Source organism: Urocitellus parryii, chromosome 9, assembly GCF_045843805.1.
Source record: "Urocitellus parryii isolate mUroPar1 chromosome 9, mUroPar1.hap1, whole genome shotgun sequence".
Lineage (NCBI taxonomy): Eukaryota > Metazoa > Chordata > Mammalia > Rodentia > Sciuridae > Urocitellus > Urocitellus parryii.
In genome coordinates this window covers 45,719,969-45,747,808 of record NC_135539.1, presented here as the reverse complement: position 1 = coordinate 45,747,808, position 27,840 = coordinate 45,719,969, and the positions used below count along the sequence as shown (strand labels likewise).

General features: G+C 37.0%; 1 protein-coding gene, 1 long non-coding RNA gene and 1 pseudogene across 2 annotated transcripts in view; 2 read left to right on the top strand and 1 right to left on the bottom strand.

Annotated features, from left to right (window-relative positions):
- The first annotated feature begins 752 nt into the window (after positions 1-752).
- On the top strand, positions 753-12,632 carry LOC144256923 (uncharacterized). Its single transcript, XR_013344323.1, has 2 exons — positions 753-954; positions 12,188-12,632. It is a non-coding gene; the product is annotated as an uncharacterized LOC144256923 (long non-coding RNA).
- On the top strand, positions 2,287-7,454 carry LOC144256922 (small ribosomal subunit protein eS27 pseudogene; annotated as a pseudogene).
- LOC113176548 (optineurin) overlaps positions 7,474-27,840 on the bottom strand; it is a 43,235-nt gene continuing 22,868 nt past the window's right edge. Inside the window, exons 7-14 of the mRNA XM_077802779.1 lie at positions 24,868-24,970; positions 23,648-23,763; positions 22,106-22,255; positions 21,649-21,742; positions 20,163-20,321; positions 17,752-17,882; positions 16,488-16,570; positions 7,474-11,337 (exon numbers count right to left, since the gene is read on the bottom strand). Of these exons, the coding sequence (XP_077658905.1) occupies positions 11,210-11,337; positions 16,488-16,570; positions 17,752-17,882; positions 20,163-20,321; positions 21,649-21,742; positions 22,106-22,255; positions 23,648-23,763; positions 24,868-24,970 (964 nt within the window). The 3' untranslated portion in view covers positions 7,474-11,209. The remainder of the gene's footprint in view (positions 11,338-16,487; positions 16,571-17,751; positions 17,883-20,162; positions 20,322-21,648; positions 21,743-22,105; positions 22,256-23,647; positions 23,764-24,867; positions 24,971-27,840) is intronic.

Below are 27,840 nucleotides of genomic sequence, written 5' to 3'. Positions count from 1 at the left end.
GGAAGATATCCTTTCGTCTATCTTATGGCACATCATCCATCACCGTGAACTTGTTTGTTATCTATTTTCCTCCTTAGACCGCAAGCCTCCTCCTAGGGGTAGACATCATGTGTCCGGAGGTCGGCAAATGCAGCTTTCAGTACTGGTTAGGAAATTAAATTACTGATTAGACAAACAAAGGAACGAATCAATAATGAACAAAAGGCAATCATTTGGCAAGTATTTTAAAAGGTTACTCTTTAAAAAACAAAACAAAACTGATTTCTTAAGCAGGAGACCCCGCGCCCAGGCGGGTCTTCCCCGCGGTGCCGCACCCTTAGTGCACGCTCCCCAGGCCGGTGCTCAGCAGCTCGCCCCCGCTGCAGCCCGATCCCGGATCTCGCCCACCCAAGCGCCCAGGGTTCTGCGCCTCTCATGCTCAGACTCCTCCAAGTCTTTGCACAGACGCGCAGGGGTCACCCGCACGACCAGAACCCGCGTTTCTTACCCGGCGCCGGCTACAAGACCCAGTCTACCGCGGAACCCGCCAAAATTAAAACTCGGGCCAGCCCCTGCTTCTGACGTCAGACGCATGCGGCCGCAGAACCTTACTGATTGGCTACGCTGGAGCTCTCCTGGGCGAATACCAGGGGAGCGAGCGAAACACGGCCCCTGCGCAGAGCAATCTGATTTGCTTACATCACCGGGCGCCCTCTTTGTTGAGGGCACCGGAACTTCCGTGAAGTTCTTGGGTGGACCCTGTAAAACAGAGTCTGACGCCCCCCAGCGTCAGGATGCCTTTACAGTATTTTTATACGCGGTCCAAACTCATTTCTTCACCGTTTTAAGGACTGCATGATCTAGTTCGTCGCAACTGCATTTTCTCCTTTCCAGGAGGTGGAGGCTAAGAATTGCCACAGAGAAGCCCCGATATTTGCCAAACGCTTACTGCTGCGCTCATAAATTTCCTGTGGGGTAAGTAGATATAGGTCTACAAGCTGGTTGATTATCTCACTTAGCTTTGCTGGCCTTATGTCCAGTTGATATACGAACTCAACCTTCGGAAAATAACTTTTATTTTTAGGTTTCCTTTCACTACTTGTAAAATGAGGGAAAGGCTAGATGACATTCCTTGACTTACAAACCACTATTCCCAGATAGTTCTAGGTCCACAGGTTTTGAGAATTGTAACAGGTGTCAGAGTTCACAGTAACTTGGCAGGAAGCCATATTTTTCACAGAACAGTGTAGTAAATTCAGATCTCTTGGTGTATTTACATTCTAAAAAAATTGTTCAGGGCCGGGCTTGTGTTTGGTCTCAGTGGTAGAGCACTTGCTTAGCATGTGTGAGGCACTGGGTTCGATTCTCAGCACCAAATTGTGGTATATATGTGTATTAAGAATTGTAATGCAAAAAAAAAAAAACAGCACATGTATAATGGCATAAAATAAAGTTCATTGACAACTAAAAAAAATTTTTAAAAAAGTGTTTGTACATAATATTAAGAATACAGTTTTTAAGTGCAGACTTATCTTCTACATAAGTTCAAAGACTTCCGAGCAGACAAGTTTTTAATGGACCAAAATGATCATGTCTTTTTTTCTCTTGAGGACACTATTCAGGCATGGTATTCCCCCAATGCATTTCATATAAGATGTTATTTTGTCCAATGCATCTACCTTCATTTTAGAACAATTAAAACCAGCTTTAAGATGACTGAAAAACAAACAATCCCGACATCATCTACATGGATTTTTTTCCTCCGTGTATTAATGCTCCACTTATGAGCTCAACCTGGGAGCAATACCTTTTGAGAACTGTGAGTGCTGAAAATTTCACAGTATTGAAGAGACTACAAAAAATCAAATTGAAGAAAGGTGTTTAAATGTATCACTGCATCTAATTATAAAAGTTCATCATTGATTTAGTTTTAGCCATCATGTAGAAATTCCTTGACAAATTCTGATTGATAGTCTAGAGTTGGTTTCTTCACCTTGACTTTTAGGTCCTCTTTGCATCCCATGCTATGCAAGGAGTAGGAAACAGTACCAATCTTTTTTTTTTTTTAATTTATTTTTTTAATGTTGGTTGTTCAAAACATTACATAGTTCTTGATATATCATATTTCACATTTTGATTCAAGCGGGTTATGAACTCCCATTTTACCCCGTATACAGCTTGCAGAATCACATCAGTTACACTTCATTGCTTTACATATTGATAAACTCATGTCTGTTGTATTCTGCCTTTCCTATCCTCTACTATCCCCCCTCCCCTCCCCTCCCCCCCCTCCCCTCTTCTCTCTTTACCCCCACTACTGTAATTCATTCCTCCCCCTTGTACTGTTTTTCCCTTTCCCCTCACTTCCTCTTGTATGTAATTTTGTATAACCCTGAGGGTCTCCTTCCATTTCCATGCAATTTCCCTTCTCTCTCCCTTTCCCTCCCACCATTGAACAGTACCAATCTTTAAGCCCTCAAATCTTCCTTGAGTGAGGGAGCAAGCCATTCTTATGGGATTTAGAATAGTGGCAATTTTGAGGAAAGAGATGGGATTGATTTTGAGAAAAAATAAGAGCAGATTTAGGACCCATTGAAAGTGGGGATATTAAAGAAAGAGAGGGTGAGGATGACTGGTAGATTTTGGATTTATGCAACTGGGTGTTTTTTGAGGCAATGCAATGAAATAGGGGACACAGGAAAAACATAACATGTTTAGGGGAGTCAATAGATTCTGTTTTCAGTTTCATAATGAGATGTATCTAAGATACTGATTAAGAAAGGCCAAATAGTCAGCTTAATCTCCAGTCTGGGGTTCTTGGGAGAGGTTGATGTCTCCTTAGGATAAAAACAGAGGCCCATGAACAATAGTTTTGAGAATCATAAAAAAATACCTAAAATGAGATCTAAACAGAGTCTATATTACAGGGGTTCTTAATCTTTTGGCAGGTATGTGATATCACAAACCACTTTGAGAAAATACTGAAAGCGATTCTATTTTTCCTCTTGGAAAAATATACACTCAGAATCTGAAGATTTTGCATACTTTTTCAGGGGTTCACATATTTTACTGAAGTTCATCCATAGACATCTCTCAGATTAAGAGCCTCAGGCATAGAAGGTCAGAACCCTGGGGAGCACAAGAATTTGAGGGGCAAGAAGCAGAGGTAAATAGGAGCAGCCAAAGACAGAAACTGAGCAGGAGCAGCCAGAGGGGTTAGGAAAGTGAATGATCCTATTTTGGGTGTGATGGTGCAGGCTTGTAATCCTAGCAATTTGGGAGGCTGAGGCAGGAATATCAAGGCCAGCCTCAGCAACTTAGTGAGGACCTGTCTCAAAATAAAAAGGGTTGGGGATGTAGCTAAGTGGTAGAATGCCTCTAGGTTCAACCTTCATTACTATAAAAGAGAAAAACAACAACAACAAAAAAACAACGAAAAATTGAACTACTCTTATCCCAAGGCCATAGGGCACCCTGACCGTGTCCTTTACATGCCCCTGTTCTCTCCCATCCTTCTTCCAGCTGTACCCTTTCTCACAGGGAGATGAGCCCCAGGACCAAGGGAATATACCACCAGGATCATGGGCAACCCCCTGTAATCAAAGCTGTATGTCATTGGCTCCTGGAATTTTCTAACCAATTGATCTAAGCCTGTGTCAAGGGCCTTACTTGGGCCTCAGCCTCTGGTTGTCCTTCCAATCCTTTGTCTAAGATAGTGGCTGGGGTAAGGGTGCAGGAAGCTTGAATAGCAGGCTGGGTGTCTTGTTGCTTGTGAAAGAGGCACAAAACAAGGTTGGGAGGCCTAAGGCCCACTGTTCATGTGCCATAATTCAGTGTGAAACCCTAGGAGATGGTAAGTTTTAACCATAAATTTTCAAATGGTACACAGAGTATATAGGCCTCAGTTTATATTCTTGCCCCCAGGTTTTCCCAGTGTAAGAGATGGGTCTGCAGAAAATGATGGCATAGAATTCCAAGAAAGGAGACTTTTAGGAAGGAAATGGCTATTGTCAGTGCTATAAAGCAGTGCTTCTTAAAGTCTGGTCCCTGGACCAGCAGCATCACTATTACCTGGGAACTCATTGGAAATCATATGCTTGCCTTTCCTGCGGTGATGACCTCCCCACGAGAACATGCCTCTCACAAAAAAAATCTCCTTCATCCCTCTCCAGAAGAGAAGAGGAAACACAAGAAGTGGTTCCTGGTGCAGAGCCCCAATTCCTATTTCATGTATGTGAAGTGCCCAGGATGCTATAAAATCACCACAGTTTTTAACCATGCACAAAGAATAGTTTTTTTTGTGTTGACTGCTCCACTGTTCTCTGCCAGCCTACAGGAAGAAAAGCAAGACTTACAGAAGGATGTTCCTTCAGGAGGAAGCAGCACTAAAAGCAGCCTGAATCAAGATGAGTGGGAAAACATACCAATAAACATGTTTTGGATATTAAAAAAAAAGAAATCACATGCTTGGGCCTCATATCATATCTGTTGAAAAAGAAATGCAAGATAAGACTGGACATTTCTCTGTTCAGCCTCTGTAATATCTTTCTATAGCACTGGTTAGAGTGTATCAGAATCACAGTGAGGGCCTTTTAAAATATATCACAAAACAAGAAAGGGAAACAAAAGAGAAAGGTTAGTCTCCAAAGGGCATAAATGCTATGAGTCCATTATGCTGCTGAAGTTCTCACTCACTGTGTCCAGTTACACAGGCTCTAGCTCGTATCTCCTGAATCTTTTCTCTCCCCTACATACTCACTCTTTAGTCTCTCATCATCTTTCATCTTTAGCTATTGCTGATCCATTTCCAGTCTCACACGATTCCTATCTATTTCTTTTGTTGCCTCCATTTATAAAACAATCTTGGCATCGCTTTTCCCTGAAAAAAATCTATCAGTCACCTCTCAGTTCCTATAAATTTCAAACTTATAGACTCAACTTCCACCCACTTTTTCAATAATCTGAACTCTTATCTTTCCCCACTAAAGTAATCTTTTTTTCCAACTACACTGAACTATTCCTTCTTCCTCAAGTATTCCAGGCACTGGCATGCCTCAGAGCCATTTACATGTAAATTCCTCTGCTTGGAATGATTTCAACCATTGGGTCAACATCAACTACTACCTGGTCAGCTTCTACTCATCCATTTAAGCTCTGGCCAAGCATCCCTCCTCTGTGAAGCTCCTCTGGATCCCCTGGACTAAACTTTCCTATTTGGTATTTCCTTGAGCTCCACACTGGTCTTGTTCATAGAACTTGCCATGGTGCTCCCTAATTGTTTGTATCTTTTTCTTCCTAAAGAAAAAGTGAGCATCTGGAGAGAAGGGAACCATGTCTTGCTCATCTTCCTACATCATCCTCTATTTTCTCCCACTGCTACTGTCTGGCGCACAATGTTTATGGAAAGGAAAAACCAAATAGCACATTTTTTTTTTTAACAAGTTACTGATCATTTGAGGACAATGTCTGGATTAGAAGATTTTAGAGAGGATCACATAAGAATATCCAGTACATTTTCACACAAAACAGCCATAATAGTCCATTGCCTTATGTATAAAAGTGTTAGGCAAACACGTGATTCCTGTTCCAGGTTTTAACTGTGTAATATGGGAGATATGACAATGCATAAGAGGTAAATAACAACAGGTGACTACCAATTTTGCTAGAGGGGCAGGAACATATAGAGAAAAGGAGGCAGAAACATTAAAGGAAATATGTAGAAACTAATTATCTGGAGGATGGTAAACACAGGTCAAAACCTTTTTATATATATTTTTAGTTATACATGGATGCAATATCCTTATTTTATTTGTTTATTTTTTTAATGTGGTGCTGAGGATTGAACCCAGTGCCTCACACATGCTAGGCAAGTGCTCTATCACTGAGCAACAACCCCAGCCCCCCAAACCTTTACTTATACATAATAAAAAGACATGTTTGAGCAGATGGAAGAGGAAGGTGGATATACAGAAAAAAGATATGGCTAAGTACTGAGACTGCATGCAGCCTTGAAGGTTGCATGATTTTAACTGCCACTTACAACTATGCAACTTTGGATAAGTTACTCCTCAGTGACTCCACTTACTTCTCTGTTCAGTAGGGATGGTAATTGTTATTTCATAGGACATTTGAAGATATTTAAATGGAAAAACTTGAAAATATACACAATGTGCCCGGTACATGGAAGCATTAAACGTGTACTAATTTATATTCTCATTACTCTGTAAGGAGATTAATCAGAAGATTAATCAGAAGGCTTAATCTTCTTAATCAGAAGATTAAGCCTATTAAAGATGGGTGCTCAGGAACTGAAACGCAAGACACTAGGGGCAGAGAACTTGTTAGAAGGTTGTGACAGTCACAACTATGAGAATACAGAGACAAATGGGGAGCAGGTGAAGGTAAACCTATCTGCTTTGGTAACTGACCAGAGGAAAGCACCTGTGGTAGGAAAAGGAGAAGACAATGGCCAGGGTGTTACTACCTGGGGGACTGGCAGAACCATAGAAATACACTAGAAACCTAGAGAGCAGCTTGTTTTGGATAGGCAGAGATGTGGTGTGAATTTCAGCAGGGTCTTTAAATTTGTGACTGAAGCCAGGAGGATATATAGCCAATACCCCAAACTGTATTTGAAACCTTTTAAGTTTAACCTCTTAAACAGTTTGAGGTATTGGCTAGTGAACATAGTTGAGTTCTCTAAGTAGACAGACTAGAAGTGTATTATCTTTGAGTATATTTACCTAATTAATGAGCCACATAATTAAACCAGTTCTTCTGTCCTGACCCAGGAGGAGGGAATGCTATTCAAAATGAGACCTATTAGAAGTAAGAGCCTGGATGCCCTGCATCCCTCACCTCCCTGTAGGCATCAGTTTATATCTACTTCATATCTCTTATCCTCTGTGGTATAGAATTTTCTACAGTCTTATCTCAAACCTGAATTTGTCCAATGGACTGGACAAAGATGCTCTACTGAGAGAAATGCTATGCTTGCTCAGCAAAGACCCTCTACTTAAAGATGTGTGGCCTTTCTGAGAAAGAAGAAAACTAATCTCCTTAATTGTCATAACAGAATATTCCATATGTTGCTCAAATAGATGTTTATTTCCCTTCAACCAATGCAGCAGTTACTTTAAACAACAGGGCAGAACCCTCTATCTTATGACTTCAACTGGTGTTTTGCAAAGGGAAACCAATAAAATGTCTAGTTGCCAGGTGTGATGGTGCATTTATAATACCAAGTTTCCAGTACAGTACAGAGAGAGAGAGAGAGAGAGAGAGAGAGAGAAGAAGAAGAAGAAGAAGAAGAAAAAGGAGGAGGAGGAGGAGGAAGTTCAGTGTTCCAATTAATCCATAAGAATATTAAACATATTTCTTCCTTGGTTTTGCTGGATAAATAATTGTGTATGTGTGTGTGTATGAGAGAGAGAGAGAGAGAGAGAGAGAGAGAGAGAGAGAGAGAGAGGGGGGGGGGGGGAATAACTTTCACCCTTGATTATAGATCCATATATTTAAAAGACAAAATGGCTACAGAAAGTTCACTAAGAGTTCTGGAATCCATGCTTCTTGTATTATATACTTCACATTTCTAATTACTTAGTTAAAAAAATCAACAATGAAAAACATTTTCCTGAGAAGAGTACACAATTTATCTCAATTTTTAAGCCATGAACCATGTAAGTCAAAGGATGTCAAAGAAAATGCTAAATTTATATTTCATCTGCCTTTCATAGCAAAGTAATTTGGGTATTTTTTGTTGTTTCATTAAAGCATATGGAGATTGGTCCATAGACTTGATTCCTGTTTCACTTAAAAGCTGCACTAGGTGTCATATCAGATTTCCACCACTGATTTAATGATGGCACAGTAAGTTTGATTTTGTATTAAAAATAATCCCAAGTTATCCCTTTCATTAGGGTCAAATGGAACTCTTAGCCAATCTTCACAACAATCTTGATTTTCTGATGCACACAATGAATTTTAGGATGTTCATACTAAATAATCTTTTAGTTCAAAGTTATTTTTTCATTAAAATTGGTGTCAGTTTTTAGAACAGCTTTAGGATTATAGAAAAATTGAGTGGAATGAACAGAGAGTTCCATATAGCTGCTTCAAACAGTTTCTACTATTATTAATATCTTGTAATAATAATACACGTGGGACATTTGTTATAACTGATAAACCAATATTGATACATTAACTATAGTCCATATGTTATGTTAGACTTCATATATTCATCATCACTGTATCATAAGAATACTTTCACTGCCCTAAAAATCTCCTGGCTTCACCTATTCAGCCTTTTCTCCTCCCAATCCTGGAAACCACTGATCTTTTTTCTCATTTCCATAATTTTGCTCAGACCAGAGTGTCATATAGTCAGAATTATAAGCTTATAGTTTTTTTTTAAGACAGCTTCTTTCACTTAGCAGTTTGCACGTTAAGGTACCTTCATATATATATATGGCCTGCTATCTCATTTCTTTTTTTAAATTTTTTAAATTGTAGTTGGACACAATAACTTTATTTTATTTATATGTGGTGCTGAGGATCAAACCCAGGGCCTTGCACGTGCGAGGCCAGCACTCTACCACTGATCCATAACCCCAGCCCCATCATTTCTTTTTATTATTGAATAATAGTTCATTGTATGGATGTGCCACTATTTGCTCATCCCTCCATATATTGAAGGTTATCATGGTTGCTTCCAAGTTTTGGCAATTACAAATAAAGTGGCTATAAACATTCATGTACAGAATTTAGTGGCTGTAAGTTTTCAATTCATTTGGGTAAATACCAAGGAGAATAACTGTGTAAGGTAAGTCAGGTTTGTTTTGTAAGAAATTGCCAAACTGTCTTCTACAGTTGCTTATACATTTTTCATTCCCATCAGCACTGAGAGTTCCAGTTGCTCCACATCCTCACCAGCATTTAGAATTGTTAGTATTTTGGATTTTAGCTATTCTAGTAACTGTGCAGTGGTATCTCATTGCTGATGTTTTTTATTTGTTTTTGTGGTACTAGAGATTAAACCTTGTGTCACTCTACGTGGAGCTACATCCCCAATTCTTTTTGTATTTTGAGACAAGGCTTCAAATAAGAAGTTTCTAGGGCTGCCTTCAAACTTCTGCTCCTCCTGCCTTTGCTTTCCAAATATCTGGGATTTCAGGCATGTGCCACTGTGCCCCCTCCCCATTCACTAGTAACCACCATTCTATTCTCAACTTCCAAGAGTTCCACTTTATAGATTTCACATATGAGTAATACCATATGGTATTTGTCTTTCTGTGTCTGGCTTATTTCAATTAACATAACGTCCTCCAGGTTCATCCATGTTATTGCAAATGACAGATCTTCCCTCTTTTTAAAGGCTGAATAGTATTTTCATTGTGTATATACACCACATTTTCTTTATTCATTCATCTAATGAGGGACACCTAGGGTGCTTCAATGTCTTAGCTACTATGAATAATGCTGTAATGAACACAGGATACAGATAACTCTTCAACGACCTTAATTTAAAGCAACCATAAGAACTTGCCTTCATTTGTAATACTTTTAGTTATCAAGCAAATGATTTGGTCATAAGCTTAATAAGCTCATTCATATGGTTATTTTAGAGTTTAGATCTCCTGGATATCTATATTTGAACAAAGTAAAAGAATATCCACAATAACTTAAACATGAAACCATTTTGTTTTCTATTTAGGATTCTATTGAAATCTATTTTATCCAGTATAAAAGGATAAAAACATTTATATTAGAAACTATAAAGAAGTAAAGAAAAATTTCATTATAATTTTAGAAATGTCTCTAACAAACATTCTCCCTGGGATGTATGTATGATAATCTTTTAATCTAGATTAATAAGGTATACAGTGTATTCTTATTCTCTTGGCATGAAGATAACCGTAATTTGCATAATGTGTTCTTTTGGCATGAATTAACTATTTTGATTCATATTTAAATATGCATAAATGCATACATGCATATACATATGTATGTAATCAAGTTTGTCTAGGAGATATGGTAAATACAAAGGAGATCTTTTAGTTTTCTCTTAAATGTTTTAGGAACTGGATACATAAAGATATTGTTAACTTCTATGGCTTGTGAAGTACTAGTTAGTAAACTACAGGTCTAAAATAAGGCAAATCCCTATCTGTTCACCTTCTTAGTAAGAATAACTCTCTAATTCAAACATGTGTTGGTCTCAACAAAAGGATCTTGCTCATCTTTATCAAATTAATAAAATATATCTTACTAATTAAGCTTATATTAAGCTAAATGAGCTTAATACAGAAAATGCATACTATGAAATCAATCATATATGAACAATATAAAAGATTCATAAACAAAATTTTATTTTTCAATAATTACTTCTTGTGATTATGAAATTTAACACTGTGAATGATAAGAAATCTAGTGAACTTAATCCCAGTGACTCAGGAGGCTGAGGCAAGAGGATGGCAAATTCTAGGCTAGACTGTGAATCTTAGCGAGACCATCTCAAAAAAAAAAAAAAAAAAAAGTGGGATTAGGGGAAGTGGGGCATGATGTAGCTTAGTGCTAGAGTGACCCTGAATTCCATCCCAAGTTTCCTTTTCTAACACATATGGAGAGAGAAAAAAGAGAAGTCCAAGGAACTTAATGTCATGTATGCCAACATTTTTTGACTTGTCCTAATATTAACTGAAAGCTCACCATACTAGATAAAAAGTGGTATGTCACAACTTTGGCTACAATAAAACTACAACATATACAAAAACACATAAACCCAAAAGATCCAGTTTCAAAAGATAAATAATAACAATAATTTGCTTTAAAACTATTTCAAAGTCATTTTTACTGATTAAATCTGTGACCAATTCATTTTTTTCTGCCTCCTTAAAAGATTCTTAAATTTATCAGTGAAGTTTCTTCTAATTCCCTGAGCCCTGTCACATTACATCTCATTAACTGTATGAACAGTATATTTGCCCACATGAATAGAACATAAAAACTACTGAATTTATTATCAGAAGGGCAGTGGTTAAGGATTCCATTTTGTGAGCTCATGGAAATCCACAAAGTGTTCTCTTAGAATTGATACATCTTTTTTTTTCCCTCCTAAAACAAGCATAATGAGGCAAAATATTTGAGTGAAAACAAATAAGACAAAAGTACAAGTCTTGGAGGAAAAAGCTGACATTTACCAACAGTTTGGGGGAAGGTGAAACATCAACACTTAAATGATGCAGTCCATCACATGAATCTGTAATGTATCTATGTCAGGCAGAACTTCTCCACACTTGGGACAGGAATGAATTGGAATACTCTGTGATTGCTCTTGCTGCCAGTTCCTATCCTCAGCTCCTGGGAATAAGCAGGAAATGAAAAGTTTCATTAATTCCACCTTGAAAAGAACTTCTGCTTGATTTTAATAACTTGGTTAATTTGGTCATCTGTTAAACTTGATAATCAATATCCAGTGGGATACCATTCCCAGTCCTTTTTATTTTTTTTAATTCAAGACAGGGTCTTGCTGAGTTGCTGAGGGTCTGGCTAAGTTGCTGAGGACTGGCTTTGAACTTAGGATCCTCCTGCCTCAGCCTCCAAAGTAGTTAGGATTACAGGTGTACATCACCACACTCTTTAATGGAAGACATCATTGTATGCACAGAGAAATCTCCACAGATAGTATCTGCTACTTTTCTATTTTTCAGGATTTAAACTGTATTCCAGGTGTGAGTCTTTGTAAAGACATAGTTTCAGTTCTAGGTACAGGACAATATAGGTTCTGGATAGAAGCAAAAGAGGGAGAGAATATGAAGGAAGGAATCATGAGAGTATGGGAGGGGTCTCCTGCAACAGTATGCACCTTTTTAGAAGCAAAACACTCACTCCCATTTATTCAGCAGATAATTGTAAGCCCTCACGGATGTGCAGGGTACTGACAAGGTGGGGAAGCCAGGTAAGAGAAGGGGCAGTGGTGGTGTGGAAGGGGGAGAGTGTTAGGCACTGTGGGGTTGGGTAGGAGTAAGAAAAGAGCCCCGGGCTGGGGATGTGGCTCAAGCGGTAGCGGTAGCGCGCTTGCCTGGCATGCATGCGGTCCGGGTTCGATCCTCAGCACCACATACAAAGAAAGATGTTGTGTCCACCAAAAACTAAAAAATAAATATTAAAATTCTCTCTCTCTCTCTCTCTCTCTTTTTTAAAAAAAAAGAAAGAAAAGAGCCCCAATGCAGAAAGGCCTCCTGGATGAGTAACCTATGAGAAGAGCCTTGGAAAGAATATGAATTGCCCAAGGAAAGTCAGTGAAGAGAAACAACTGAAGAATGAATCCTGTTATTACCCCCATTTCTGAGTTAGGTTGAGGTTGAAACCTAAATCAGAGAATGTCTGAAACAAGCTCTTACTCTGGGGAGGTCCTGGATCAATACAAATTGTGATCATTGCTGAAATTTACTTCTGTCTCCTGGGCATCTCTCTGGCCTGACCTTTCTGGACCAGAGCAAATCATTTTATATTTTTAGAGTCTCAGCCCATACTTTGGTTCATCCCCAAAACTTTGTTTTTGGATCTTTACCATTGTTATTTGCTTCAAAATACATTACTGAATTCAATAACATGTAAGACTTTCAGACAAAAAATAAACTTAAGAAACTTTCTATTTTCTTTACATTTTTTCAGTGCTGAGACCCAGACCCAGGTCTTTGCATACTGGGCGAGTGCTTTACTAGTGAACTACATCCCCGGCCCAAGAAGCATATTTTACTATTGTATTCATCATAAAGTATGATTTTTGAAGCAGGGCTTTCTAATTGTCTCATTGCTTGAGATTAAGGGTCAACAAACTTCTATAAAGGACCAAAGAGAAAATATTATATAGGCCTTGCAAATCATAAATAAAATCTCTGCCACTGTAGCATGAAAGCAGCCAAAGACAGGATGCAAACAAAAGGGCATGATTACATCCCAATTAAATTGATTTGTAAAAACAGATGAAAGGGGGCTGGGGATGTGGCTCAAGTGGTATCGCGTTCGCCTGGCATGTGTGGGATGCTGGGTTCGATCCTTGGCACCACATAAAAATTAAAAAAAAAAAAGATGTTGTGTCCACTGAAAAATAAAAAAAAATAAATATTAAAAAATTCTCTCTCTCTTTAAAAGGAAAAAAAAAAAGATGACAGACCAGATTTGGCCTGTGGGTTGTAGTCTGCCATTGGCATTGTTGGTTCTGCATTGTTGCCTCCATGTGTGCTTTTTTTGGTGCTATAGCAGCCTGCTCAAGGTTCCCTCTGCCTCCTGCCTCTCCAATCCATAAAAAGCTTAGTCAGTCGTCCCCCCCCCCTTTTTTTAGAGAGAGAGAGAGAGAATTTTTTAGTATTTATTTCTTAGTTTTCGGCGGACACAACATCTTTGTTTGTATGTGGTGCTGAGGATCAAACCTGGACCGCATGCATGCCAGGCGAGCGCACTATCGCTTGAGCCACATTCCCAGCCCCTTAGTCAGTTTTTATTATCAACTGATCACACTCATTTCTGCCTTTGCCCTTTTAGTCTCACACTACACTTATACAAATCCTAGCTTCAGGGTCAAGGTTAGAATCATGTTTTTTCAAGGCTTTTCTTAACTCTCTGTGCCTTTATGATCAACTTTTTCTCTTATCTTCACCACTGTTCCTTTTATTTACCTACATGCTATCTTGTACATGAATTTATGTTTTTATGTGCACATTCTGTCTCCAGCTATACCATAGCCCTTAAGGACTTGACCACACCTTATGCCTTTCTATTCCCTGTCACTTAACCAAGTCCTAGAACAGAGCACACACTGAAACGGCTGCTGCTGATGACAATGATGAGACTTGTTTAAATCAGTTTTGTTAAGACACTAAAAAAATCTTATGACAGTCTTCTGGAATATTTTTTATGACAAAACAGCTTATTTAGATAAGAATAAATGTATATATAGAAAAATATTTTTAGGTTATAAATATAAGTCAGAAACTGACCAGTCTTTTTTATGTAAATAGTTTTTTGCCTTATAAAGAAAAACAACCATTCCTTAAGACATCCACGTGCAAGAGACTGACCTTTTTGTAATGGGTTCACTTGATGCTTTGACTAATATCCCTTGTGGCTTTGAATCTTACATGTTTTTTTTTCCCCTCAAACCTTTTTCTCCCTGATCTTCTCCTTCTTGATCTTCTTTTCCCTAATCTTCTCCTTCCTGATCTTCTCCTTAATCTTATTTTCTCTGAATCACCTCTTTAAAAATCCCCTGTACATTCTGATGGGCAGAATCACAGCCTTTGGGACAGGAGTCAGCAACAATTTGACCCCAGACTACCTTGTTGGACATTTCTAGAATCAGACACATATAGACAGGCATGGTAGTGACAGATTCAATCTCCAGTACTGATGGAGGGGATGGGGGAAAGGAAAGAAAAACGAAAGGAAGGAGGGAGGGAGAGAGAGAAATCAGATGAGTGGAAAGAAATCAAAGGAGTGGGCAGCTGTAGGTCTCTGAGAAAAACATAGCTTTACCCACTGATGCTAAAAAATGCCTCAGGGTAATATTTTTTAAAAAACATTTATTCTTTAGTTGTAGTTGGACACAATACCTTTATTTTATTTACTTTTATGTGGTGCTGAGGATCAAATCCAGGGCCTTATACATGCTAGGCGAGAGCTCTACCGCTGAGACACAACCCCAGACCTAGGGTAATATTTTTGTTAGATCAAACGGTAGCTTTTCTGCATTTTCCCCATGAATAATCCTATGCATATTTTTAACCTGAATTACTACCTCTAATGTTTAATCTTTCTGTTGTTGTTCTTGTCATAGGACTTTGGCGGGTGGGGGAAGGGGAGAGATAGGAAATAAAAAGAGATACTCAGAGAAATTTCCCTGAGACTTATCAGTTCATTATATGTGTTAATATTGTGTCCTTACTGATGAAAATATTGCAGTTCCATTTCAATAGTCGTTGGTATGTGAAGAGACTTAACCTGGTAAAATATTTACAAACAAAAAAGTTAAAGCTTTTTCGTGATATTTAAGGGGGATCCTGAACTCAGACTCTACTTGATGGCACTGACATTAATTTATTTTTTCTAGCTATGTTAGTCTTTGATCTTGGAATTTTATTTTTTAATACCTAGAATTAAGGTTAATATTTTCCTTTCAGTGATTCATTATAAGTTACAGAACATTATTGCTAGCATATTATTAGTGTATTATACAAGTATAAAATCATGTACTAAATAGAGCACCACTCTTTTAAAATCTATCATGATAAGTTTTACTTAGGAAATTAAAATCTGGATGTATTACAAAATTAAATGATATCTGTTATATGCAGTATACTATGTAGTAGTCAAAGTCAGTTAACCTTTGGTTCCTTTTCCAATTCTGCTCCCAACTAGCCTTATAATCCTGGGTTACTTAACTTTGTCAAAATTTTAGTTTTGTCTTTTTTAGAAAATGATAATATAGACCTCATGGAATTTTTTTAAAATCAAATTAAATAATACAGATGAAGTTAGATCAGCAAAGTGCCTGAACATAGTACACTCTCAAAAAAAAAATGCTAACATTATTATGTGCAAAACACCAGGTATTGGGTGAAAATATATAGTTCACAAGCCAGGTGTGGTGGTGCACACCTGCAATAATAGTGACCTGGGAGCTGAGAGAGAAGGATCACAAGTTCAAGACCAACCTGGGCAACTTAGCCAGTGCCTTTCTCAAAATAAAAAATAAAAAGGGATGGGATGGGAATGTAGCTTAGTGGTAGAGCACTCCTGGGTCCAATCTCCAGTATTAAAACAAGAAAATGTACTGTCCTGGGAGCTCATCATTTAACAGAGGTCTTAAATACATATTTCAACATATAAATACTTAAAAGATAGCAGAAGAATGAAGTATTTTGGAAGTTCAGAAAGGTGACAATTTGGAGACAGGAAAATATGAAAAAAAAAGTTGGGGGGCCATATTGAGGATTGAACCCAGGGGTGCTCTACCACTGAGTTACATCCCATTCCTTTTTATTTTTTTATTTTGAGAAGGGGTCTTGCTAAATTGCCCAGGTGGCCTTGAATTTGTGATGCTCCTGCCATAACCTCAAATTACTAGGATTATAGGAGTGTGCCTGTCTGAAAAGGGTTTTAAAGATGGGATAAGAATTAATTGGAAGGAGAATATAAGAAGATAGGAATATGCATATGGAAAGGACATCTAAATGAAGGATATTGCACAAATAAATATATGCAAGTAGGGGCTTAAGATGAGTTGAAGGGGATGATGCAGACTGTAGTCTACAGCATGGGGTGAAGAGTCAAGCCTGGTATTAGTAATGGATAGAGATCTGAGTACTAGGGGAATAAGACTGAAGGGTGCTGTATTTTGGGTAGCTCAATTTGAAATCCCTTTTATAGAATATAGTGGGATTTTTTTTTCTTTGGGTGCCTTCTTAGTAGGATATTCCCTGAATATCCTAGACTTGAATGTGACTCACCTCTTTGGATGAGGTAAGCCTGCTGGTCTGGGTCACTTGTTCTTGCCCCATGCCGGCTCTGCATTTCCATCAAGGATTGCCTACTGGGATTAAAAGCAACACTATTTGTGATGTTGTGTAACTCTGAACCATGACAACATGAAGAAGTCAACAAAAGTATGGGGGAAAAAGAGTCAAACTGCAGTGTCAAGGTTCATAAAAATCAGAATGTGAGATTAAATTGATTTTTATATAATAATGGCACCAGCATACTATGAGGTAAAAGTAAGATCTTTAAAAATCAACTAGGAAATAACCAAACTATTAATTGATACTAGAATGGATTAGAAATTAAGTTACACATTTCTACACTAAGACACTACACAGGTATTAAAACAATTAATTAAATCAACATGAATCAAAATAGACAGCATTTGAAGTTACAATGTTACATAAAATTACAGAATAATCTCTACACTGATTATTTTATAATTTAAACAAAGAGAAATAATATTGTTTTAAAATATTATATTGGAGTGTGTGTATACACATGTATAATATAGATGGGAAGGCTACCCACTAAACTCTGTTTGTACAAAGCAAAGGAAGAGGAGAATAAATGAAGGATATGGAACAAGAGACTTCAACTTTATCTAAAGCTCCCTTTAGTAAAAAAAAAAAAAAAATGGGGCTGGGGATGTGGCTCAAGCGATAGCACGCTCGCCTGGCATGCGTGCGGCCCAGGTTCGATCCTCAGCACCACATACAAACAAGTGTGTCCGCCGAAAACTAAAAAATAAATATTAAAAACAAATTTTAAAAATAAATAAATAAATAAATTGAAGCCAAAAAAAAAAAAAAAGATACACTAGCAATTGTCAATTCAGGATTGTGTATATTTTGCTGTGTATTATTTTTTTTCCTCTGTATTTTTCTAGAATTTAAAACTTTCCCAAGATGAAATTTTAAAAATCAGGAGAAATTTTGGAAGTATTTTCTTTCAAAGCACATTAAAAATTTAAAGTGTATAGTATATTTCACTCACGACTAGCAGGGTAACATTGGGACACATAAAACATATTTTCAGAGCTTTTCTCAAAGCCAAGAACTTGACTGGTTTCCTACAAGTCTTTGTCCAGCTTTGTTAATAAGCCAATCTCAAGTATAGGAACACAAGTGTAGGTAGAGTGATTCTAATAGCTCAAATTAGGAAACATCTTTGACAGGTAACCTCTCCTACAACCCATGTTATCATATGTTCTACCTTTCTCTTGCTTTACCTTACCTGCCTCCATCTTCAAAAACGTTGTTCTCTTTTAGCAAAATTGCCAGCTGCAATGCAAGTTGCTCCTTTTCTTCATGAATCTTCTCTCTTGCTGCTCTTTCAGCATGAAAATCAGAACAATAAACCTCCATCTGTAAGAGGAAAAAAGTAAAGAAGTTTCTACTGAGATGAATGTGGATTCCCTGCAGATCACCTGTTTATTAGGTTGAGAGTGCTGCATCCTCAGGTAGGCCTTGTGAATGATAGGTACATACTCCTGCTAGAAACTAGTATAACAATCACAACTTTCCAACTGCTTTCAAATAGTAGATATGAACTGTGTGTTCATGTGTGCTTAAACAGACCCTGAAACTACACTGATATAGGTGGTTTAGGCAATATATGCAACGTTAATTTAGTAAAATACTCCCGTTTCTTTTTTTAAAAAGATATTCGGAACTAATAATATAGTAAGTGGCTTATTCACTTTGCTAGATAAACTTAAGAATGCTGCTTTTAAGCTAAATTTAAAATAATAGAAAGATGCGATTTATTGAATTCCAGACACATGTGAAGTCTCCGTGTAGGATGTTCATTTCCTATATCAAAAGTCCTGGGATTGGGGCTGGGGTTGTGGCTCAGTAGTAGAGCAATTACCTAGCATGTATGAGGCACTGGGTTTGATTCTCAGCACCGCATATAAATAAATAAAATAAAGGTCCATCAACAACTAGTAAAATATTTTTTAAAAAGTCCTGGGATTGTAGAATTGCTATCCTTATTTTATAAACTAGTTTCATAGCTCTTAATCTTGGGGAAAATTGGCCATATCAGTATATGAACCTAGACAAAAGTCCATTTTCGCAAACTACTTCTCTGCCCCTGAGATGGCTCCAATGATCTCCATCTGTTGATATTCATACCCTTCACAAGAAGAAGGAGCAAGCAGAGCACTTAAGATGGATTTTTACTAAATGGAACCAAGACACCTGGACACATAGGAAAAAAATATAAATCCAAATTCTTATCTCACTCTCTATATAAAAGCCAATTTCTGATAGTTCATAGATCTTAATGTAAAAGATAAAATGGAAAAGTGTTTAGAAGACAACAAAAAGAGTATCTTCTTGGCCTTGGAGTAGTCAAAGTTTTTTAAATAGGACACAAAAAAGATACTAATTATAAATGGAAAGACTGGTATCTTGGACTACTTTAACGTTAAGAACCTTTCTCATCAAAAGACTCCTTTTTGAGGGTTGGGACTGTGGCTCAGTGATAGAGTGCTTGCCAAGCACATGCGAGGCACTGGGTTTGATCCCCAGCACCACCTTAAAATAAATATATAAAATAAAGGTATTGTGTGCCTCTATAACTAAAAATATTTTTTTAAAAAAGACTCTTTTATGAGAGTGAAAAGGCAAAACAATGATAAGGGCTTATATCAGACTATATATGGAATTGATAAAATCAAGAAAAAGCCAGACAGACGTAAAGAAAAAATGAGCAAAGTTGTATTAGGCACATCACAAAAAAGAATACCTAGAAGACCAACAAACATTTGAAAGAGTACTCAAACTCATTAGTCATCAATGAAACACCAAATAAATGTGATACCCATTACATACCCCCAAATCAATAAAAGTAAAATGACTGATAATACAGGACTGTAGAGCAATGGAAACTCTGTGGATGGGAGTGAACATTTCCAAAGTGGTACAACCACTTTTGGAAAACTGTTTACTTACTACACTGAGTAATATGCATAGCCTGTGAACTAGCAATTCCACTCCCAGGTGTGAACCCAACAGAAAATGAGTGCATATGAGAACAGAGATATCTACAGGAATGTCACAGTAGCATTAATTATAATGTCACAAATGAAAATAACCCAATTTCCTATCAGTTTTGGAACAGAGATAAATAAAATTAATTTGAGCTGTGCACTCTGCAGACTGGGGGTGTAACTCAGTGGCAAACATTTGCCTAGCATGCGTGAGACCCTGGGTTCAATCCCTAGCAACACACACACACACACATACACACACACACAACATTGGCACACTTTTTATCAATTTAAAAGTTTTAAAAATTTCACTGGTGGGGCTGGGATTGTGGCTCAGTGGTAGAGCGCTCGCCTAGCACGGGCGCAACCCAGGTTCGATTCTCAGCACCACATAAAAATAAAGGCATTGTGTTGTGTCCATCTACCAAAAAAAAAAAAAAAAAAAAAAAAAAAAAGGTTCTCTCTCTCTCTCTCTCTCTCTCAAAAAAAAAAAAAAGAAAAAATTTCACTGGAGGAGGAAGGAATATAAATAATGTGTGTGTGTGTGTGTGTGTGTGTGTGTGTGTGTGTATTAAACACCATCACTTTTGTATTTGCAAATCTAATTGGGGCTTATCCCACTCAGTTGAGGTTCCACAGCATTTCTTACCTGAGTCCTAAGGACACCCATGGTTTCCAGATCCTCCTCCTGCTTGGCAATGGTCTGTTTCATCTCATCCATTTGAAGCTGCTTGGAAGCCAGTGCCCTCTCTGCCATTTCCAGTTTTGCATTTAGTTCCTGCAGCACTGCCCTGTCCACTTTTTCTGACTACAAAAGACAATTTGATTCTAGAAATGTAGCCTATGTTAGTAAAATGTCAGATAAACCTTTAGTTTTTTTAAAGAAAAATTATTAGTTTTGTTGGGCATAGTGGCTTACACTAATAATCCCAGTTACTTGGGAGGCTAAGGCAGGAAGGTAACAAGTTTGAGCCAAGCCTAAGAAATTTAGGGAAGCCCTGTCTCAAAAGGAAAAATAAAAGGATCTGGGGATGTTGCTTAGTAATAAAGTGCCCCTCTCTAGTACCAAATAAATACATAAAGAAATAAAAAATAAAATAAATAAAAATCATTAGCTTTAAATTAGTCTGTTCATTAGCAATACCAACTTACTCAGAAAATTGTATTCATTTAACATATGGCTTGCAAATCATAGTTTCCTGATTTATTTATTTATTTAAAATATTTTTTTACGTGTAAATGGATACAATATCTTTATTAATATATTTATTTTTATGTGGTGCTGAGAATGGAACCCAGTGCCTCACACATGCCAGGCAAGTGCTCTATCACTGAGCTACAGCCCCAGCCCAGTTTCCTGATTTAAAACAACAATATTTTTAAAAGATAATACTGAAATAGAGACTTAATAACCCCCTCCAAAATTGACGAACTCTAGATAGGGCAAAGGAGTGGGAGGAGAAAGGAGGGAGCAGGGGGTTAGCAATGATGGAGGAATGTGATGGACATCATTATCCAAAGTACATATATGAAGACATGAATTGGTATGAACATTCTTTATATCTCCTATATGTGTAATAAAAATTGTGATGCATTCCACTGTCGTGTATTTAAAAAATAAAAGCAATTAAAAAAAACAACCCCCTCTAAAAAAGAGTATATTTATAAGAATATAAATTCAAAGACTTTCTAATTCAAAGTTTTCATTGTTTCTAAATTATCACACCATGCTGGGCATTATTATCAATTTAAATTGCAAATCAGTGAGTCCAGGGTTCCAAGTTCACTGCAGGCAGGCACAATCACATGTGAATGGCCCCTCTAGCCCTAGCCAGCTGTATTACTGTACACTGTGCACATAGGAGCCTATGCTCTTAGCTCTCCTACAGCTCTCTCTACCTACTCTGAGAAATACAAATGCTTACTTTCTGATGGTGGGACATGAACACTACCTTTGTAACACAAAGCACATTGTACATAAGTGAGAAGTTGTAAATATTATGACACAAGAAATCAATTATAAACTGAAAAGCAACTTTTGAAATGGGACTCAGTCAAGGATTCAGGTAACTTTTTTTTAGGTATAAAATGTTCAACAGTTTCCATTAATCAATAATCTATTTTTGTATGAGTACCTCTTTCCTTATTAGTTCCTCAATTGTTTTCAATGCATTATTATGTTCTTGAAGAAGCTTGTTGTGTGTTGACTGTAGAATGGCTAACTTGGACCTATTAAAAAAGATATTAATAAACAGAATCTTGCAGGAGGATATCACAAACTCAAAGCCTTGCCTCCAAATCATCTTCTGAACACTCCAGTAGCAAAATCTCCTTTTATCTTTATAATTCCACCATTTACTAGCATTTTCTTACTCTCAAAACAATAGTTTCTGGAGAAAAAAACAAGCTAGATACAAAGAATAATTTTGTTATAATAAACCTTTAAAATTTTATCCCTCCAAAGTATCTCATAGTACTCTTTCAGATAAATAAAAAACAAATTTTGTGAATTTATTCTCTATTCCTAATTCCAATCTGTATTTTAAAAAGGTATTCTTTTGGGAAAGCTTCCATTCTGCACAGTGTACTCACTTTCCATCCTCTGTTTTAGCTTGCTCCATTTTGATTTCCGATCGCATGCTTTCCACTTGCAGCTCTAGCTTCTTGTTATTATAAACGAGCTCTTGCTTTTCATTCAGCTCTGCTGGGGTTGCAGAATTTTTCCTTTCAAGGGCCTGGCATCTAAGAAAGATGAAGATAAACAACGCAATTTCACTTCTCAGTGGCTTTTCAACACATCCCAAGAACAGGTTAAATTCAAAGAAGTTTAAGGACTGTAGGATTTATGAATGTAAAGTAAAATATTTTATCCATTCTGCTTCTTTACTAGACATGTCCATATCTCTGAACTTTTATGTCTAAAAATAAATAAGTACAGATCTAAGGTGATATGAGGTAGTGTCATCTTTGAATAATTGGTGTATGTAGTCATATTTTTCTTAGCTAAATACAGACCAAAGTAGAAGTTGGTTAGCAGTGATTCTCATATAGTGATCCATGGGTACTTTTTTTTTTTTAATATTTATTTAGTTAGTTAGTTAGTTTTTGGCAGACACAACATCTTTGTAGGTATGTGGTGCTGAGGATCGAACCCGGGCCGCACGCATGCCAGGCGAGCGCGCTACCGCTTGAGCCACATCCCCAGCCCCATGGGTACTTTTTATATTTGAAAAAGTTCTGTCAATCACCAAAACTTGGATTTCTAATAAAGACTCAACAAAGGAAAAAGGAAGCCCCCACAGGTTCTTTTAAATATAAAAAAGAGAATTTCGATCTGGGGTTGTGGCTCAATGGTAGAACACTTGCCTGGCATATGTGAGGCACTGGGTTCAATTCTCAGCACCATGTATAAATAAATGAATAAGATAAAGGTCCACCAACAACTAAAAAAAAATTTAAAAAGAATTTATATATAATAATAGCAAAACAAATAAATGACAGCTATGTGCAAAGCATTAAAGCCAAGCACATTAAATATCTTATTTAATTTGGTGTACATTAGAGAAATTATGACACATAATTTACACATGACAAAACTTAGGTACAGAGAGGTTAAATAAATAACTTGCCCAAGATAATAACACAAACAAGTTATATTTGCTACATTTTGGGTAACTTCTTAGATCAAAAGAAATAAGCAAATGTAAAATTCTCAATTTATATGCTAGCTTTAATGATTGATTAAACAATAGATTGAGATGGACTTTTCCCTAAACTTCACTCAGTCTCTTTTCAGCTTTCTTTTGTGTGTGTTCACATCAGTGTTGTCACAGTATAGGAAATCTGGCTTGCTACTTTGCACAGGTGGCACATAGGCTAGTATACTTAGAATCAAAGTCCCCATTCTTTCATATTACAACAAGAAGTTTATGCTTATACATTAACCTGTACTTTAGTGTTTTCTGAATTCATATTTTACTTAGGCCTGTTTTTCTTTTACTCAGTAACATAGTAACATACATAAAATTATAGTAAATATACAGTAAATATATAGAACTATATTTATATATAGTAACATATTTAATAAAAATGTGTATTTTTCCAAAGAGGATAAAAGCAACCTCTTTCTCTTACTTTTCTTGAAGTCTCTTCTTCATCAGCTCGGCTTCACTCAATTTTGTATGAGCCTCTTGAAGCTCCTTAAACAGCGATGTCACCTGAAGGTTCAACATTTCTACTTCGCTTCCAACCTATCATACAGGAAATACCAAACATTCACACTTGATTATCACAAGATTAAATGGACTTCTTTGTGAGAAAAGAGTCTCAACCATGGTATGGAAATAAGACTGACTGGTAAATGAATAAAGTTTTCACAATTACAACCCCAAATATCTTGCATGAAAAGAAATATTTTGGATACAATTCTACTTCCTAATAGAGCATTAATCAATTTGGATGCTTTTCTGATAATAATTTTTTATCACTAAAAAGTAATCTTACATATGGCTCAGTGATCATAGAGATTATAGAGTATCAAAGCATATCCCTATTTATTGTCTATCAATTCATCTACATATTTCCTTGCTAATTTATGTTTCTAGTTTGCACAACATTTTCGTTATACAGCCTTTTCCCTAGCAGTCTATAATTCATAAATGAGTAATAGATAGATAGTTGAATTAGTTTTTGTCAATAGAGTGCTATTACACACTAGTGGTCTCTACATCTGTTTTCTAAATAGTCTCGATTCTCTTGATCATATGGCCAACAGTAGGCATTTGATAAATAACTTGCCCAGGATAATAACACAATAAGTCCATTAGTTAAAATGGCTATTTTATATAAGTACCTATCACATGGACTACTGTGGCTATCATAACTTCATGGTTTCATTAACTCTTTCTAAATTTAAGACTCTTCAGACTGAAAGATACATCTCTGAGTTTCACACAATAGTGAATACATGGACCTTTCTCATTCCAACTACTTCGTTCCTACCATTAGAGGCATACAACCAGGGTCTTTGAATCCTACAATTTTCTGAGTTATATCCTCAAGTGATCTCATTATAAAGTAGATGAAGTTCCTTTTTAATGTAGTGAGCTTTATCACATAAGGATTTAGGAGACAAGAAAAGGTATAGGAATGATTTTGTAGAATATTGATTGGAATATATCTCACTATAATTAACACTGAGTGAAGCTCAAACCAGAACAAGAAATATTAGAGAAATAAAAAAATTTTACTATTAATATTATTTCTACACTTTTTTAAAGCTAATACACATTGCAGCCACTGTACTACTCTTTATCCATTCGGTGTGTCAGCAGTCTTGGAATCTTAGTACCCACAGTTTCTGTGTCTTTCTCCTCTTCATTCTCTTTTTCTTTGCTGCCCTCTGTCTGTGTCTCAACTTCAGAATGATCATTTGCTTTATTTTCAAAATCTGAAATTCTGAAAAATTACAGAATGTTAAAAAGTTACTTTCGGCTCAAAAGGAGTAGCAATTACAGAAGCACTCCAAAGAACACTTCAAAATCTGGGTAAAGAATCAGGGTTTTTCAAAAATCTCTCTACATTCACTGTATTAGCATTAGTTTTGTTTTTCATCCTAAGACTGCCTAGAACTGATGTGATTTAAGATATGAATATATGTAGAAGTAAAAGACAAAAATAACTCATTTTGAATACTGCCTGTTTTCATGTGACTGGACTATCCAAAAAAGATTTTTAAAATTTCTTGTGTGTGTATACACATGTAGATATGTTTGTGTCTTCCATGAGTGTGTTTGTCTCACTTATAAGAAACTAGCAGAAGGAAAGACTTTTCCTTTAGGATCCATCTGAGTTTATAAGTTCCTTAGCAAACAGACACAGCACCATTCTACACTGAGTCATAATCGCAGGAAAGCCAACCCAGTGCAAATGAAAAAAAATGGAGACTGGTTAAATATAGGAGGTCGAGTATGTGCATATAATTCTTCTCCTACCCCAGATGCTATGAAAATGACTTTCAAAAACCTATGTAACTATAGGAACAAAGAGAAGGTGAAAGCAAACAACAAAATTTAGAAAGCACAGAACTGAGTGGGGACAGGCTCAGCATTCCAGGAAGGTGACCCTAAGCCAACAGTAGGGAATAACATGATTTACACTGTGGAGACTCCAAAAAAGCTCGGGGTAATGGGTACCTCTGGATGTGGTAAAGGTGGAACCTGTTTAAAAAGTGTTGGAAGATAAAAAAAAGGATTCTGGACTCAGAAGAGTTAAGCAGAGAGATTGGGCCTTCTATTTAAAAGGGAACGATTTACATAGATTCAGCTGAAGGCCTCAGCCTTCTTTACCTACTCATCTCAAGAACACTGGAATCTAGAAAAATGTGCTTTAGGCAGGAGGTTAGAAGCATCTTCTCAAGAGAATCTGACCAGGAAAGGGAAAATATTTTAAGTTTCAGACTTGGGTTTTCCCCAGGAACCTCCCAGCTTATCTCCCTCCAGATGCTCACAAAGCTTCAAGTAACTTCTAACTCTTACTTACTCTTAAATCTCATCAAACAGCCAAGATTTCCAGACAAGATTACCTTAAAATAAAACAAATATTTTCTACTGAAAGTAAAATATGCCAGTGGGAGGTGGGGGGGTGCTATCCCCAGAGACATAGGAAATATACCGCAGCCATTGAGAAAGGAACATTAAAAGCAAGCAAGCATGTGCACATGTGCACCCACGCATGAGCACTTCCCCAATACAACAGAAATGAAAACTGAAAAGGGAAAATGAAAAAGAGATGCCAAAGATGAGCAAAAGTTAAGAAAATCAGATGATGAGTCCAGGAGATCCAATTCAAAATAAAACAATAGTAGGTTCTAGGAAGGCAAATAAAGGAAAAAGAAAATTGAGGCTAGGAAATAATCTTTAATTTGAGATTATTTTTCAAGAAATGAAGGTCAGCTAGGAGTAGTAGGATACATCTGTAATCTCAGTAGCTCAGGAGACTGAGGCAGGAGGAATACAAGTTCAAGGCCTGCCTCAGAAACTTAGTGAGGCCCTGAGCAATTTAGCAAGACCCTGTCTCAAAATAAACAATTAAAAGTGCAGGGGATGTTGCTCAGTTAAGGTCATGAGTTTGCAGAAAGGTGCAAGGTTAAAAAATAGGCTCACACCCAGAGCACATGTGAAATTTCAGAATACTTGAGACAAAGCAAAGAACTTCCAGAGAAGAGGAAAAACAAAAAGTTTTCATACAAAAAGATAAGGATCAGAGTAGCAATAGATTTCTCATCAGTAAATCTAGAAGCTAGAATACAATGAGGTGATGCTTTCAAAAACTGGAAAGAAAATAATGTCCAATCTAGAATTCTGTATCTAACCCAACTATCCATTAAGTATAAAGGTAGAGAGATTTTTTTTGATAAGTAGACCTCAGAAAACATACTCCTCATATTCTCAGTATGGAGATGTAGTGTACACTACTTAGTAAAAGAGTAAGAAAGGCACTGGATTAAGGAAATGAGATCCAACACTGGAGAGCTGAAGGAATTCCACAGGATGATGCCAAAGGAAGATGTTGAGATGACTACAATACAGCAGGACCCAGAAGTGACCACGTGAGATTCTTGGAGAAGATTCTACTATGCTATCAATGTTTTCTAAAGTAATTAAGAGATTTCCTCATTGGATGAGAGTACCAGTGCTAGGGTTTGAAAGTTGCCCTCTGAAACTGAAACTTAATGTTGATTAATTGCCATTGGCACCATAACAGTATAGTCATGCATGGATTAAAGCTGCTTTATGCTCAGGAGTGAGAACCTAATAAAACAATGACAGTAGCTCTGTTTTTCTATTGTGCATGCTTGCTTGCCCTTCTTCCATGTTATGACATAGTAAGAAGAACTTCAGCAGAAGTAGCCGCTATCTTGAACTTCCCAGTCTCCAGAACCAGGAGCCATATAACTTACATTGTTTAAGATGTAAGCATCTATAGTAATCTGGCATAGCAGCAGAAAATGGACTAAGATTTAAGCAAAAAATAAAGCAGTGCTAAGGTCCTTGTGCATGCCAGGCAAGAGCTCTACTACTGAGCTCCATCCTCAACCCTTTTTTAAAATTTTATTTTGAGATAGTCTCATTAAGTTGCTAAGGCTGGCCTTGAACTTGTAATTCTCCTACCTCACTCTCCTGAGTAGATGGGATTACAGGCTTGTGCTACCACACTCAGCAGCAAATTTTCAAAAAAGAATTACACACAGAGGTTAAAAAAAGTTTTGTCAAAAGGAAAAGTGGTCATGGCATAGAATATAGCTCACCTGTGAAGTGTGTGTGTGT